The sequence below is a fragment of the Pituophis catenifer genome, unplaced genomic scaffold (assembly GCF_029215685.1).
Source record: "Pituophis catenifer annectens isolate HBS135680 unplaced genomic scaffold, rPitCat1.0.hap2 SCAF_8, whole genome shotgun sequence".
Taxonomy (NCBI): Eukaryota; Metazoa; Chordata; class Lepidosauria; order Squamata; family Colubridae; genus Pituophis; species Pituophis catenifer.
The window spans coordinates 79301786-79318577 of record NW_027256888.1 but is presented as its reverse complement, the minus strand read 5'-3'; the positions used below and the strand labels follow the sequence as shown (position 1 = coordinate 79318577).

At 44.6% G+C, this 16792-nt stretch overlaps 1 protein-coding gene across 1 annotated transcript in view; it reads left to right on the top strand.

Annotated features, from left to right (window-relative positions):
• CTNNA2 (catenin alpha 2) overlaps positions 1 to 16792 on the top strand; it is a 613234-nt gene that overhangs the window by 145101 nt on the left and 451341 nt on the right. The window contains exon 4 of the mRNA XM_070948152.1: positions 2277 to 2443. Within this exon, the coding sequence (XP_070804253.1) occupies positions 2277 to 2443 (167 nt within the window). The remainder of the gene's footprint in view (positions 1 to 2276; positions 2444 to 16792) is intronic.

The window sequence follows — 16792 nt, the reverse complement described above, 5'->3', positions numbered from 1 at the left end:
ATCAGCGCCTGTGCGGATTGTAGCTGATTCTGACAGGGAGGAGGCTGGGGTGGTGTTGCTCCAGCAGCCTGTGCAGCTGGAGTCAGACAGTGAGGAGGCTGGAGAAGATGTGGTGCCAGAGGCGGGGATTCAGCCAGGGCCTTCAGAACCTCCAGAAGCTCCCATAAGTGAAGAGGACGAAGAGGAGGAGCCTCTTCTCGATACACGGGCGCACAGAGCTGCCAGAAGGCAGGAGTGGTTCCTCAGGAGGAGGTCTCTTCGAGAGTAAGGCTTGGGGCTAATTGGCCACTCCCTTAGTCTATTTAAGGAGGAACGCCGACTGAAGCAAGTTGTAGGGAACAACATAAGTTCATTCTCCTTCGCGTCTGGATCTCTGTGAATTGCTTCTGGGCTTCCTGCCAACCTTAGTAAGATTGTGATTACTTTATCTTTGTTTTCTTGTAGGCTGTTAAGGAAGTTTATTAACAGCCTTTGTTTGGAAAAGACTGAGTTATTTTAGTAAATTAAGTTTCGTACAGTCTTTGTGTGTGCTGCGTTCTTTGGGGTCCGTAGCTGGGGCAGAATACCTGACTGGTTGCCAGACTCCCATGCTTGGTTGAATCTTGCTGGGTGATGTAATCTTCCCAGGTGCCATGTGGTGAGATGGGTAGAGGGTTAATCCTATTATGTCCTGAGGGTGAAAGTCTTTTGTGTTGTAGATAAGCTGGCCCAGCCTTTTATCTTGTAAATAAAAGTATCTGCTGGGGGCAGGGAGCTGGGTTTCTGAGTTTCTCTCTTAAGATTTCTATTTCTCTCTTAGGGGAAATATTCTGCCTTTTTAATATTTCCTAGAATATTTCATTTTTCTAGGAGAGGGGTGAGTGCTAACTTTTTACAGCAGCAACAGATTAAGTATTCCAAGTCTGTGCTTGAGATCGGCCCATGTTGGAAAGAATGAGGAAAATAAAATAGGGGGACTGTTAGACTGATTGGGATTGTGCTGTGGGCTATTCAAATTAATAGATTCAATTTATTAGATTTAAAATGGGGTAGCAAGCGAAGGAGTTTTTTTTTTTCTTGGTTGTTCTGGGTTTCAACTGCCATTATATATCCCAAAAAACTAGTTTGCATTTCCTCAATTTTTACATAGAGTTTTAGTGCCTCTGAAATTGGCAAGAGCAAAATTTAGAAAATGCATCTCACGTTCTTTGAAGCTTCTGTGTAAGGCATGGGAAAAAAAATGCACTTAATCATTTATCCTTCCATGAATTCTGAATATCCTCAGAGGCTGCTTTTAATGTCCCCATGACTTGAAACCTCAGCTGTAGCAATATTCTTACGATTTGTAAAGCCCAATTGTACAAGCAGCGGATGGAAACTAATCAAGGAGAGAAGCAACTTAGAACTAAGGAGAAATTTCCTGACAATTAAAACAATTAATCAGTGGAACGACTTGCCACCAGAAGCTTTGAATGCTCCAAGACTGGAAGTTTTTAAGACGATATTAGATACCCATTTGTCTGAAGTGGTGTAGGGTTTCCTGCCTGGGCAGGGGGTTGGACTGGAAGACCTCCAAGGCCCCTTCCAGCTCTGTTATTCTATTCTATTCTATTCTATTCTATTCTATTCTATTCTATTCTATTCTATTCTATTCTATTCTATTCTATTCTATTCTATTCACTATGCCTATACATTGGCTCACCTTTTTACCATGTCCTATTCCAGTTGATGAATATACGCTGACATAAAGACAGACAGACAAAAATTATGATGATAGATAGATAGATAGATAGATAGATAGATAGATAGATGATAGATAGATAGATAGATAGATAGATAGATAGATAGATAGGTAGGTAGGTAGATAGGTAGGTAGGTAGGTAGGTAGGTAGGTAGGTAGATAGATAGATAGATAGATGATAGATAGGTAGGTAGGTAGGTAGGTAGGTAGGTAGGTAGATAGATAGATAGAGATAGATAGAGATAGATAGGTGTAGGTAGGTAGGTAGGTAGGTAGGTAGGTAGGTAGGTAGGTAGATAGATAGATAGATAGATAGATAGATAGATAGATAGATGGATGATAGATAGACAGATAGACAGACAGACAGATAGGAGAAGAGAGAAGGGAAGGGAGGGGAGAGGAGAGGAGAAGAGAGAGAATATTTTATTTTATTTAATAACGCTATAAAATATAGCAGGCTCTGTAATATTGCTGTGAAAGAGGAATTCCAGGCTGCTTGCTAAAATCATCTTTCTAACCCCTGGCTTTAATCTGCTTCTTTTTAACCATCTTCTAGGTGAAACCATGAGAATCGCTTCCTCGGAATTTGCTGACGATCCTTGTTCCTCCGTCAAGCGGGGCACGATGGTCCGGGCTGCTCGAGCTCTGCTTTCTGCTGTCACTCGCTTGCTCATCCTGGCGGACATGGCAGATGTCATGAGGCTTTTATCTCACCTGAAAATTGTAAGACTTCCAATGAGTCCACGTTATCTCATTTTATGAGGTCATCCGGGTGGGGTGCAGGAGAGAATGGACGTACGATGTGGGATGCTACATAAAACGTCGAGAAAAATCCACATCTCACTAATCCATAGAACCGTGAGGGTGAACCTATGGCACATGTGCCAGAGGTGGCATGTAGCAACTCTCTCTGTGGGCACGCGAGCCATGGCCAGTTCAGCTCCGCTGCACATGTGCATGCACCTCTGGCCGGCCGGCTGGTCTTCAGATCTCTCTTGTGCATGTGTGAGAGGAGGGGGGCATCACGTACTCATACTCAGGACACATGAGAGGACTACAGGCATATTCGGGGCTCTGTGTGCACATGTGTGGGGGGCATGGTGCATCTAGGGGGCCACGTACGTATGCATGGGGGTGGGATGCATGCTCGGGGGTGGGACGCATGCACGGGGCCGCACACCCATTGCATTTTGGGGTTCGGGCATGCGTGCACATTTCGGTGTGCTCAAGCACGTTTTGGGCCCTCAGTCTGGAAAAGGTTAGCCATCACTGGCATAGAACATCCTTTGAATTACCTGGGTGAATTTAAACTCAGATGCTGAGCAGGGCCAGAGTTGATTTGTGTTTGGAGGGGAGACATCCCATGACTCTTTGCTAGAAAAGGCATTAGCTAAACATTGTGGAAGAAGGCAATTTAAGGCACTTAGAGGCAGCTCTCACTTAATAACCACAATTAAGCCTGGGATTTTGGTCGTAAGTTATTGCAGTCATTATGCGAGTCAAGACATGACCTGGCTCGATTTTACGACTCTTTTTATGATAGTCATTAAACTATGTAGGAGCTGAGCAGGCTGAGTCCGAGGGAGGGGTCAAATGCATCATCAGCCTCGAGTCCCTTCACTCCCGCAAGAGATTTAATTCCAGCGCACCTTGAATTCCTTTGGCTCTTATCTACCGCCAATTTGCCTTGACTGTTAGTAGTTCAGATTCTTCTAGAGAGTGTTAGCATGCAATAAATCTTTATCCTTATTTGAACCTGAATCTTCCGATTTCCACGGCGCTTGACAAGTGAGTCGCCATGACTGTTAAGCGAATTATGCTTCAGCAAACCATGTGGTCATTAAGCAAACCCATGCTCCTGAATGGGCATTTATTTCCCACAAACTGGCAAAAGAAATTCTGGAAATTGGCAAAAACTCTCACAAATGTGGGACACTGCAACTGATCATTGAATGCAAGCTGGGTGGCAAGTACCCCAGATGCAGCCATCATGACTTGGAGCATGAGTTGTATGTGACTCACACAGAGTCGTTGGCAGGGGGTGGGATTGCACCATGGTGGGGAGGGGGGCATTTTCGCCCTCCCTAGGCTCCAGAGGCTTTCCTCAAGCCTCCGGGAAAGTGAAAACGGCCTCCCCTGGGCTCCAGAGGCCCTCCGGAGGCTGGAAACGGGCCCATTTCTGTACTTCCTGTAGGCCCGTTTTTTCACCTTCCCAGAGCCTCCGTGCGGGCCCTGCATTTACCTCGCATCCAAAACGGGCTGCATGGAGACTCCTAGGAGGGGAGGGCCAGAGTGGGTGGAGCCAACTAGTCCTCGCAACTACTGATTCAGTGAACTGGACGTAAAATTAGCATCCAGTTCACCGCAACTGTTCCGAACCGGCTGAATCCCATCCCTAGTCGTTGGATACGAGATGGGCAGAAAATAAAATTGATAAATAATAAACAATAATCATGTTTGGGGTGTCCATTGTAACTTTGTAACGTCGCTAAGTGACCGGTCATTAAGCAAGAACTGTCTGTATACCATAAAAAAAAAAAACAATTGTGGGACAGCAAACAGTCATTTGTTCTCAGAGAGAAAAATGCAAGAACTGAATGCAATGACAACTTGTGAGAAGATGGCTTATCTCCATTAATATTCAAGCTAATACACAGTCCTCACATCTAAGAATCTTATCTTCTGTGAATTTGTCTAATCCTTCCCAGAGTCCCTCATGCGGGCAGTTACTGCCACATCTTATGATAGTGAATTTCGCGCTTCAGTGAAAATATGTACCTTTTTTTCCTGAAAATAAGACATCCCCTGATAATAAGCCCAATCGGGCTTTTGAGCGCATGCGCTAAAATAAGCCTCTCTCCGAAAATAAGCGCTCCCCCAAAATATTTAAATGCAGAGCTGGAAATCAGGTAAGATGGCAAGAAGAGCCCCATTCTTGCTCCACGTGCCCCAAAATATTAAGACCTCCCCAAAAATAAGGCCCAGCCCTTATTTTGGGGTTCAAAAAAATATAAGACAGGGTCTTATTTTCGGGGAAACACGGTAGGTATTTTCTGAAGATCTTCGAGGTCCCTTCCACCCCTGTGATTTTATTTTGATGGCTTTATTTTACCTTGTGGCCCATGCTGCTTCCTTTTTTTCAAGGTATAAATACTGTAGTTTGATGGAAGAAAGAAAATGTGATTGTCTTTTTCTAAAACCGTTGATTAGATTTGGGTTTGTAAATCTGGCTGGGGAATTCTGAGAGTTGAAGTCCATCCGTCTTAAAATTGCTAAGGTTAAGAAACTACTGGACTAGCAATTTATCAAAAATATATAAAGTCTACGACAACGGAGGCTGCTGTCTTGTATTGGATTTTTACTGTTTTTTTTTTTAAATAACATTTTCAATGGTCTGCCACAAAAATTATTGAGAGATTCCTGATTTCTAGAATAGCATTTTAATGGCATTCTAACAGATGAGCATTTTTAACAGGTCAGTGTTTTTGGTTTTGGATTGCAATAAGTGCATTTGTAAATTTGTAGTTATTGCCGAGAATAACATTTTTATCTCTTACTTGGTTAGCATTGTAACTTCTCTATTCCTATTATTTTAATGTTGTTTTGTTTGTATTTTTATATACCCATTTTTTTTTACTGTTTTCCTTTTTATGAGTCTCTCTCTGTGTTTATAACCTCTGATATGAAATTGTACAATGTGCTAGTCAGTGAGCATAGTAAAAGCTTTTATTTGATACTGGGGCTGTGCATACCTCCAAAATAATTTGGAAGAGGTGCTTCAGAATGCACAGGGGCTCAAGTGCTGTAACTTTTTAAAGCCGCTGTGTCTTTTTGGAGGCTTTTGTGTGAACTCAAACACACATGCAACGCTTTTAAAGAACTGTGCTTTTTTTTCTGAGCGTTCTAAAGCACTGTTTAAGACTCCTTCTTAATCTCCAAGAGGAGGTTTTTTTGGGCGCTATACGTATAAAAACAATCTCCGGCTTATCGTGCGACAGCATCTGCCGATGAAAATGTATGGATTAGCTGTGTTAAGCTCCGCATGGGAGTTGAATTTTAAAAAAAGCAAGGAAGTAAAATTGCTAACATCTTCTGCAGGTAGTCCTCAATTTACAACAGTTCATTCAGTGACTGTTTGAAGTTACAACAGCACTGAAAAAAGTGACCTACGACCATTTTTTCACACTTACAACCGTTGCGGCATCCATACAGTCACATGATCAAAATCCAGACGCTTGGCAACTGACTCCTAGTTATGACCGTTGCAGTGTCCTTCAGTCATTTTGCGACAAGCAACGTCAGTGGGGAAGCCAGATTCACTGAACAACCATATTACCAGTTTAACAACTGCAGTGATTCATTTAACAACTGTGTCAAGAAAGCTCGTAAAACGGAGCAAAACTCACTTAACAAATGTCGGAAATTGTGGGCTCAATTGTGGTCGTACGTCGAGACCTACCTGTATTCATGATGGTTCCATTTTATCTCCAGGCTGCAGCCTTCAAATACCCGTCCTCGGTTGGAAAGAGCTGGTCTCATTTCTTCTTCTGTTCTTCCCAGGTGTTGGTTCTTTACCTGTACAGATGGTCCTCGATTTACGACCACAATTGAGCCCCAGGTTTATGTTGTTAAGTGAGACATTTGCTGAGTGAGTTTTGCCCCATTTTAACCACCTGCGTCGCCACAGCTGTTAAGTGAATCATTGTTAAATTAGTAATACAGTTGTTCAGTGAATCCAGCTTCCCCACTGACGTTGCTTGTCAGTAGGTCGCAAAAGGGGATCATGTGACCCACCCCCGGGACAATGCAACCGTCATAAGTACGAACCAGTTGCCAAGGGTCTGAATTTTGATCACATGAGCATGGGGAATGCTACATAGGTCGTAAGTGTGAGAAACGGCCCTAAGTCACTTCGTTCGGTGCCATTGTAACTTTGAACGGTCACTAAATGAAGCATTGTAAGTCGAGGACTACCCGTACATCAAAACGAAAAGCAAGCTGAGTTGTAGCAGGCGCTCATCGAAGCGAGCATGACACTTTTTGACAGGTTTTTGCGACCTACAATATAGGGAGCTGTACATGATCGCCCTCTTGTGGCGGACACAAGCCATGGACTCGGTCACAGTAAGGAAGGAAACCCGTCCCAATGCCAGGATTTTGATACCGTCACAGCTGGGAATAGTGATCGCTTAATGATTCATCCAAGAAGGGGACAAAACAAAATCCCCTCCTCCCCGAAGACTTACAGAGCAGCAAAGTGATTTATCGTGTAAGGTTGTGTGTTTGGTTTGCCCTGCCTGCAAGAGTAAATAAACAAATGGATAAATAAATCTGTAACAAAACAATTTGCAATTGGGATTAATCCATGTAATAATCGATTTGCCCACGTATTGTTTTCGGTTGCTTGTTGCTAAGCGGCGATGGGGGTGGGGGTGGATGGAGGAGGTGCCCTTTCGCCTTTATCTTCACCACATCCCCACTTCAGCCCTCTTCTTCCTTTCCCCCCTCTGTCTTTTGCCCGTAGAAAGGTAATAGCTATGAATTTTACTGCTTGAATGAAGGATGCACGGCTGGAATTGAGATCTATGAAGGCCAGTTTTGGAATCTCCTGGACCTAGGGCAGGGGTCCCCACTTAACAGCCGGGCTACAAAATTAACAAGTGCAGGGATTAACTCAGAAGTGGGATTCACATACTGTAGCAACCGGTTCGCCCAGCGCTGGAAATGTGAGCGCACGCCATCCATGCATGTGTGTGACATCAAACAACAGGGCAATTTGCTTGCGTGTGCCCTCCGCACATGCCTGTGGCATCAAAAACACAGTGATATAAGACGGGATTGGGCCCGGGCGGGTGGGCCTATCCGCAGGCCAGAGGTGGTATTCAGCAGGTTCTGACCAGTTCTAAAGAACTGGTAGCAGAAATTTTGAGTAGTTTGGAGAACCGGTAAATACCACTTCTGACTGGCCCCGCCTCCATCTATTCTCTGCCTCCTGAGTCCCAGCTGATCGGGAGGAAATGGAGATTTTACAGTAACCTTCCCCTGGAATGGAGATTTTACAGGATCCTTCCCCTGCCACGCCCACCAAGCCACGCCCACGGAACCGGGAGTAAAATTTTTTGAATCCCATCCCTGCCGCAGGCCGGCATTACCGGTTCGCCTGAACTGGTTCGAACCGGCTGAATACCACTTCTGGATTAACTTCACAACTGTGGCAAGAAAAGTCATAAAATGAAGCAAAACTCCCTTCAAGAATGTCTCGCTTAATGACAGAAAATTTTGACCCAATTGTGGTCATAAGTCGAGGACTACCTGTACTCTTATCTAACAGCCAATTTGCTTTGACTGTTAGTAGTTCAGATTGTTGTAGAGCGCTTAAGCCTGCAAATAAATCTTTATATCCATTTCAACTTTCAGGATCTCCTGATTTTCCTGGAGCTTCACAGAAAAGGGGCATTTCAGACGTTTTGGTAGTGAATGCAGCTCAGGTGTGTACAGGTAGTCCTCCACTTACAACCACAATGGAGCCCAAGATTTCTGTCGTTGAGCGAGACATTTGTCAAGTGAGCTTTGCCCCGTTTTACGACTTTTCTCGTCTCAATGGCTAAGTGAATCCTTGCAGTTCTTAAGTTAGTAACTCAGCTCTTAAGTGAATCTGGCCTCCCCATGGACTTTGCTTGTCGGAAGGTCGCAAAACGGGATCCCGTGACCCTGGTACACTGCAACCGTCATAAATACGAACCAGTTGCCAAGCGTCTGAATTTTGATCGCACGACCCTGGAGATGCTGCAAAGGTCGTAACTGTGAAAAACAATCCTAAATCACTTTTCTAGTGCCGTTCTTCGAACAATTACTAAATGAATTGTTGTAAGTCGAGGATTACCTTTATTGGGGGCGGGGAGTACCTCTTAACCACCGCAACCTGCTTTAGCAAGTGTACTGCATTCCTAGTCAGACAGCGCCTTAGTCACAAAGAGTGAAACTTGCCATAAATTGTATACAAATAGTCCTTAGTGGAAAGACCAATCGCTTCAAAAGTCTGTCGAGATTCTCGGTCGTCCTCCTCTGACTGGGTGGAGGGGAATGGAAGGATGCTTGATATCCTGTCAGAGCTGAAGAAGCTTCTTGGATGAGAAGCGAAATGTCTTCAGAAGAAAAACCAAGGAAGTCCAGTTGCCTCCTGAAAAAAGCACTTTTGGGACAACCAGGACCTTGGATGACGGAGAATCTCGACAGACTTTTAGCCATACAATTTGGGATGAAGACCCTTGGAATGGTGTGGGATTAGGAATGGATTTCCAGAGGGAAAATTGCAGACTACAGGAACCATTTGCACCACTCAGGCGACCCTGAGGACACAGATAAACCTCCCAGTGGCCTCAACGACCCTCTAAAAGGATGCCAATGTCCAGCTGTCTGCAAGGAATATAAATCCTTCCATTCCCCACCATCCAGTCAGAGCTGAAGAACTTTTTTTTTTTTTTTTAATTTGATTTATATGCCGCCCTTCTCCGGAGACTCAGGGCGGCTTACAGTGTGTTAAGCAATAGCCTTCATACTTTTATATATTTATACAAAGTCAGCTTATTGCCCCCACAAACTGGGTCCTCAATTTATCTACCTTAGAAAGGATGGAAGGCTGAGTCAACCTTGAGCCTGGCGGGATTCGATCTTACTTTAATTGCAGACAGCTGGTCTAAATAACAGTGCTTTTAGTCTGCTGAGCCACCAGGCCCATTTTGCAGCATCCTTCCCCCAGAGTGGGGTGGGAATGGAGATTTTGCAGTATCCTTCCCCAGGAGTGGGGTGGGAATGGGGATTTTTTTTTTTAATTTGATTTATATGCCGCCCTTCTCCGGAGACTCAGGGCGGCTTACAATGCGTTAAGCAATAGCCTTCATCCTTTTGTATATTTATACAAAGTCAGCTTATTGCCCCCACAATCCGGGTCCTCAATTTACCTACCTTAGAAAGGATGGAAGGCTGAGTCAACCTTGAGCCTGGCGAGATTCGAACTTACAGTAATTGCAGGCAGCTGGTCTTAATAACAGGGTGCTTTAGACCACTGTACTATCAAGACTTCTTGGCTGAGAAGCGAAATGTCTTCAAAAAGAAAAAAACCAGAAAGTCCAGTTGCCTCCTGAAAAAAAAACACCTTTTGGACAATCGCTTCAAAGTTACTAAGGACTTTACCTACCACCTAGTTCCCATGTTCTGGCGCTCAAGGGGCTCCCCTATTGTAAGGTGATTTTGTGCTGGGACCTTGGCAACTGCATTTGCAGTGGCCTGCTCTCACACGACTGTGTTTTGCGATGGTTTTTGCAGAAAACTGGCAATTACTTCTGTTTTTGTGCCAAAAACCAGCCCGTAGCAAAGCATTGGTTTCTTTAATAGCAAACGGTGTTTGCTTAACAATGACTGCAAAAAAAAGGGGGGGAGAAAAAAGTCTTAAAATTGAGTTGGTCACATGGCTGATCCATTTTTCGCAACTGTGGTATGCAGGTTCCATTATTGTCGTAAACTGAGGACTTATTTACCCTGTATGCCTGTGTGCATTATAGAGCCAGGCATATTTTTTTCCTGGCAAATATTTGAACAGTGTGTGGTTGACAGTAAATAGAAGAGAAGAGAGGAGAAGAGAAGAGAAGAGAAGAGAAGAGAAGAGAAGAGAAGAGAAGAGAAGAGAAGAGAAGAGAAGAGAAGAGAAGAGAAGAGATTTTTTTATTGGCCAAGTGTGATTGGACATACAAGGAATTTGTCTTGGTGCATACGCTCTCAGTGTACATAAAAAGAAAAGATTTTTTCATCAAGAATCATAAGGTACAACACTTAATGATAGTTATAGGGTACAAATAAGCAATCAGGAAACAATATCAATATAAATCGTAAGGATACAAGCAACAAAATTACAGTCATACAGTCATAAGTGGGAGGAGATGGGTGGTGGGAACGATGAGAAGATTAATAGTAGTGCAGACTTAGTGAATAGTTGGACAGTGTTGAGGGAATTATTTGTTTAGCAGAGTGATGGCATTCGAAAAAAAAAACTGTCCTTGTGTCTAGTTGTTCTGGTGTGCAGTGCTCCATAGCGTCGTTTTGAGGGTAGGAGTTGAAATAATCTATGTCCAGGATGCGAGGGGTCTGTAGATATTTTCACAGCCCTCTTTTTGACTCGTGCAGTATACAGGTCCTCCATGGAAGGCAGGTTGGTAGCCATGGTTTTTTCTGCAGTTCTAATGATCCTCCGAAGTCCGTGTCTGTCTTGTTGGGTTGCAGAGCCAAACCAGACAGTTACAGAGGTGCAGAAAGACGAGATGAGATGCTCAAGGCGGATCCCAGTTTCTATGGTTTCTCTGCATTTCCTTTATTTTATGTGCTGTCACATGACCCGTTACTGTTCGTTACCGTTCAACCTTTATTTGTCTCTTGCAACAGGATTGATGAACTGAGAGCCCTTTGACGGCCTTACATTTAATAATGGGCTACAAAGGACAAGGAAGTTGTATAAAATTGCTTCCGACACAGAACCTTATATGTCGGACAGTGGTGGGATTCATTTTTTTTTACTACCGGTTCTGTGGGCGTGGCTTGGTGGGCGTGGCCAGGGGTGTGACAGGCAGCACTTGGCCACCTGCACCCCAATGGGAGCAAAAATGGGCCGTGGGGGAATGCGCTGCCCCCCCCATGCCCCATTTTGGGCCTAGGCAGCCTCTCTGAAGCCTCCTGGGAGTCAAAATTGGCTGGGGGGGCCCTGCCCTCCGCGCTCCATTTTGGGCCTAGGAGGCCTCCCTGCACTTACCTGGGAGCCAAAATGGGGTGTGTGGGGACTCCTGAAAGGGGCGGGGCAGGAAGGGGTGGAGCCAATCAGCAATTTAACTACCAGTTTTCCCGAACCGGCTGAATCCCACCACCAATGTCGGGGGTGTCAAACTTCAGGGTGGTGTTTGACCTTGGAGGGGTGGGCGTGGGGTGGGGTGGGGTGGTGGGCCGGGGGTGAGCATGGCCGGGATGGGCGTTTGACACAGGCTCAAGGTGCACTTTTTCCCTTCTCTTCTTTCTTTCCACAGTTCTTTACGATAGCCATTTTCCTATCTCTTCTATCAGATATTATGGGCAAACCTTGATTACTTATTCTTCGTACTCCACTAAACTTTTTATTTCTAAATTTATACCCCATTGTTTAATAGTAAATTGCTTTTCCAGGCAGAAAAGCTATTCATACTATTGTATTTTTTATTATTCAACTAATAATAAAAATACAACAGCATAAATAACATGATAATACAAGATCTAGCACTGGAAGTAAATTTCCAGGATAATAAATAGAAATGGCTGTCACTTATAGATAGTTGAGTGTAGGTTAAATGGACCTATAGTACGTAAAATCTGGCATTAAACTGTAGTATTAACATAGGATGTTGCTTGTTTTCTATCCAGATCAGGCACTTAACTTGAGGCCACATAATTGTAATCCAGTCCTCCTGCAGCACTCTGCCGGCCGCATGGAGACCTCGCAGGGACTTCGTGCGGCCCATATTTGGCCTGCAGAGTGCTTCTGGAGGCTGGGGAGGCCAAAAACGGGCCGCGTGGAGGATGACTGGATGGTGGAGAATGGAAGGATTTATATTCCTTGCAGGCAGCTGGTCATATAAATCCTTCCATTCTCCACCATCCTGTCAGAGCTGAAGAAGCTTCTTGGATGAGAAGTGAAACGTCTTCAAAGAAAAAAATCAGAAAGTCCAGTTGCCTCTTGAAAAAGCACATGGTTTGGGACAACCATGACCTGGATGGCTGAAGAATATCCATTTGCTTTTTAGAAGTGAAAGGTCCTGTTTGAGATGACCGCTGTGTCAGCACTTCAAGCTGCATTTACTCTAGTGCTGACATAAGAAGGAGAAGCGGAGGCGTCTGGAAAGGGATGTTTGACTTTTCACCTACTTATTTTCCCTGGAGATAATATCCCCTAGGAGATGGGATGGGAGGGGGGAAATTCCTTTGAGCTGGAGCAGTAGATTAGGGGTAGAGTGACTTGGAAGATGGCCAATGAGTGCAGGGGAGTGGGGAACGGAAAGGGAGGGTTTTCGGTCTGGAAGTCTGGGTTGGCTTCGATGGAGTCGGGTGTAGAATGTCGTGCTTAATAAATAGGAGTTTTCCTTCAAAGACTTCGTTTGAAATGCAATTTATTTGAGACGACCTCGAAGCCTATTCTATTCTATTCTATTCTATTCTATTCTATTCTATTCTATTCTATTCTATTCTATTCTATTCTATTCTATTCTATTCTATTCTATTCTATTCAACTCTACATTCTCCTATTCTGTTCTATTCTGTTCTGTTCTGTTCTATTCTACTCTACTCTACTCTACTCTACGCTACTCAACTCTACTCTACTCTACTCTACTCTACTTTCTCCTATTCTATTCTATTCTATTCTATTCTATTCTATTCTATTCTATTCTATTCTATTCTATTCTATTCTATTCTATTCTACCCTACCCTACCTTAAGAACAAACTGATTTAGATAAGCGAATCCTCCCCCCCCCCCGATGCATCTTGAGTAGACTTTCCTAAAGGCCAAAGAACAAGTATTGGAGGCTTATTTTAAACATCCCCCCCCCCATTTGTTCCTATTAGTGCTTCAAGGGTAACTGCTAATTCTGTTGTTCTGTTCCTACTCTCCTTGTTTACCATCTGCTTCCTGCTTACCCTTAATGAGATAGTGAGCCTGGTTTGCAGAAAACTGCTTTTAAAAGTCATTGGTCTCTTGGGGAGCCCTGAGATCCCGTTCAGCCCCGGAAACCAGACTGCTGCAGCAGAATCTTTTAATCAATTATGTAGAAGCATTGTTTAATAGCAAGTTGGCTGACCCTAAAAGTAATTTATTTTGCTTCTGACGTTCACGCTGAAAGCATTCTACCAATTTAGAAGGATACTGAGATCCGTGCCGGTCAGAGGATGGAACAAACAGTGACATATTGTCCCTTCGGCTTGTTTTTCCTGGTGCCGCCGAGTCGCGGTTGTACATTTAGGGCCAAGATAACTGTGACTCGAACATAAATTACAATGTGGTGTTTTCTTCCTGTTATCTCTACATTTATTTCCCAGAAAAGTTTCAAAAAACCGTGATGTGGCATTGTTCCTCCAAGTGGGCCTAATTCATCTAACGTTTTCATTAAGGGGTACGTCTAGTTTAATGAAAAGAAGGACGAGGAGTGACATGATAACAGTCTTCCAGTATTTGAGGCGGATATCATAGAGAAGATGGGGTGGGGGGGGTGTTATCAACCTATTTTCCAAAGCACCCGAAGGCAGGACAAGAAGCAGCGGATGGAAATTAACCAAGGAGAGAAGCAACCTAAGGAGAAATTTCCTGACAGTGAGAACAATTCATCAGTGGAACGACTTGCCTCTAGAAGTTGTGGGAGTTACGGAATATCCCTGATCTCCATGCTTTCCGCCGTGCCCTCAAGACCCTGATGTTCCAACAGGCAGGGCTAAACATACGAACATGCGAATGATTTTTTAAATGTTATCTAATTCTGGGTTTTATTTAATTGACCAAACTAAGTAATAATTTTAATTAGCAATTTTATGATGTTTGTGTGTCTATATTTTTCTTGACTTGTACACCGCCTTGAGTCCTACGGGAGAAAGGCGGTATAGAAATATAATAAATAAATAAATAAATAAATAAATCACTGGAGGATTTTAAGAAGAAATTGGATAACCAGAATTTGTCCAGAATGGTACTGTATAGGGCAAGGATGGTTAACCTTTTTAGTGCCGAGTGCCCAAAGCATGTGCAAAAATACACACATGCATGCCCAAACCCCCAAAATGCAATGCAAGCTCCCCTCCCGCACATACGCCCTGGCCCCCATGCATGCACCCTGGCTCCGTTGCATGTGCCCCTTCCCCCCACACCCCGTTTTGGCTTCCAGGTTGGTGTAGGCGGCTTTCCAGGCCCAAAATGGGGCATGCCCCCCCCCTCGTGCCCCATTTCAGGCCTGGAAAGCCTCCCGTACCAACCTGCATCCCGTGCACGCGCGCACATGTCCCTCGTGCATGTGCGCACGTGTCCCCCGTGCTTGCATGCCTGCGTCCCCCACATGCACCTGCCCCCGCACACGCACGGCAGAGACTCGAAGACCCGGTGGCTGGCGGGAGGCACGCTTGCCTGTGCGGTGGCATGAGCTGGGCTGGGGCGATGGCTGGCATGCCCCCAGAGAGGGCCCTGTGTGCCACCTCTGGCACGCCTGCCATAGGTTCGCCATCACGGGTATAGAGTTTCCTGTTTGAGCAGGGGGTTGGACTAGAAGACCTCCAAGGTCCCTTCCAACTCTGTTATTCTCTTATTGTGTTAAAGTTCAGAAAAGGAGGATTAGGGGTGATGTTACTCGCACTAGCACTGATGATGTTACCTAGTTGGGGTAATGAAACGTCTGCAAGAAAACAGAGAAGCTCAGGGAGCATCAAGGACCTCTCACGTAGGTTTTGATACCGAAGGATGAAAGCAGGGAGCTGGTAAATTGGCAGGGTCAGGGCAGATAGGCTGTGATCTGTCCCCGTCTACATACACACACAAACACAGCCAGCCGAGGGTTAAGAAAGCACTTGGCACGCACACAGGTTGTTATCTCAAACTTGGCAACAATATAAGCACCCTCTGTCAAGAGTTTTACTGCAACAGATAACATAAAATTACATACGCATTGCAAATAGTCCAGCAAAACAATATCCCTTCGGCAGCTTCAGGCATTGTTCAAGTGACTAGCCAGACTTAGTTTTTGTTCGTCACGGAGTTTTACCAGCCACCACCCTCTCTTATATAGTCTCTGGGGTGTGGTCCAGTGACTCAGTTCTAATCCCTAGCACGCCTCCTTAACTGCTGCAACCGTTTATCATGCCTTCGTTGGCGTGCATCCAGGAACGACGGCTCTCCTTCTTCACTCTCATCCGAGACACCTGGCTCCTGGCTAATCTCCTCTCCCTCGGCCGGCACCTGAGACAGTGCCAGAGGGGAGGGGCCTGGAGAGGGAGGCCTGGCTGACTCCTCTCCCTCATGTTCGGAGCCTTCTTCCTCCGATGAGATAGGCTCAGAGGGCGGGGCCACAACAGGCTGAAAGGATGATTGGAGAAGAAATGGGCGTTAAGTAATTATAGTTACCTGCTGTCAAGAAAAGAAGTCAAATAGAAAAATCATCCGGACACAGATTTTACTCCAAAATTTAAAAAGAAACGTAAACTCAAGATTGAACCACCATGGCTTAATATAAAAAATAAGGCTAAATCATTTCTCTTGGCTCAAGATTAGAAGTTGTTGGAAGAAATATCCATCTGGTTCAGTTCCAAGACGGGAGAAAGACACTGGAAACATGGAGGCTGATTGGAACGACGGTTTAACGATGAAGCAGAACCACCAAGGACACGTGATTCTGGGCAGTTGACCGCGTGGAGTTGAGAGCGAGGGCGGGTATTTATATCTTATCTTGGGCTTTGCACTTGAGCTTCCTGTTCCTGTGCAAGAACATGTATTCTATTGGCTGTTGTAGGGGTCATAGCTGGCTCTGTAGGTTGTCTGAGCTAAGTTTGGTTGAAGTTTGGCTGGTGATGCAGTGTCCTTAGGAGATTGTGCAATATGGTGAGTTCTGCTTCTAGATGGTAGTGGATTAATCCTATTATGTCCTGAGGGGTCATGTCTTAATCCCATCATCCTGGAGCTGAAAATCGTTTGTTTTGTAGATAGGATGGCCCAGTCTTCCTTAATGGGCACCAAATATCTGCTGGGGCCTGGGAGCTGGGGCTCTGAGTTTCTATCTCCCTTAAGATTTTTTTAATTTCTCTTTTAGGGGAAATATTTTATCCTGCCTTTTTTAATATTTCCCAAAATATTTCATTCTTCTAGGAGAGAGGGGTAGCTGCCCACAAGGTAGACGCTTTCCAGTTGTTGAACATGTCCTCCTGTCCATGGTCCTTAAAGCTCACAACTTGTTTAGGATACGGCATTTCCAAGAAAATATTCTTCAACTTTTGCCTGGTCCCTCACTTATCACTATTTTATTCAATACCAC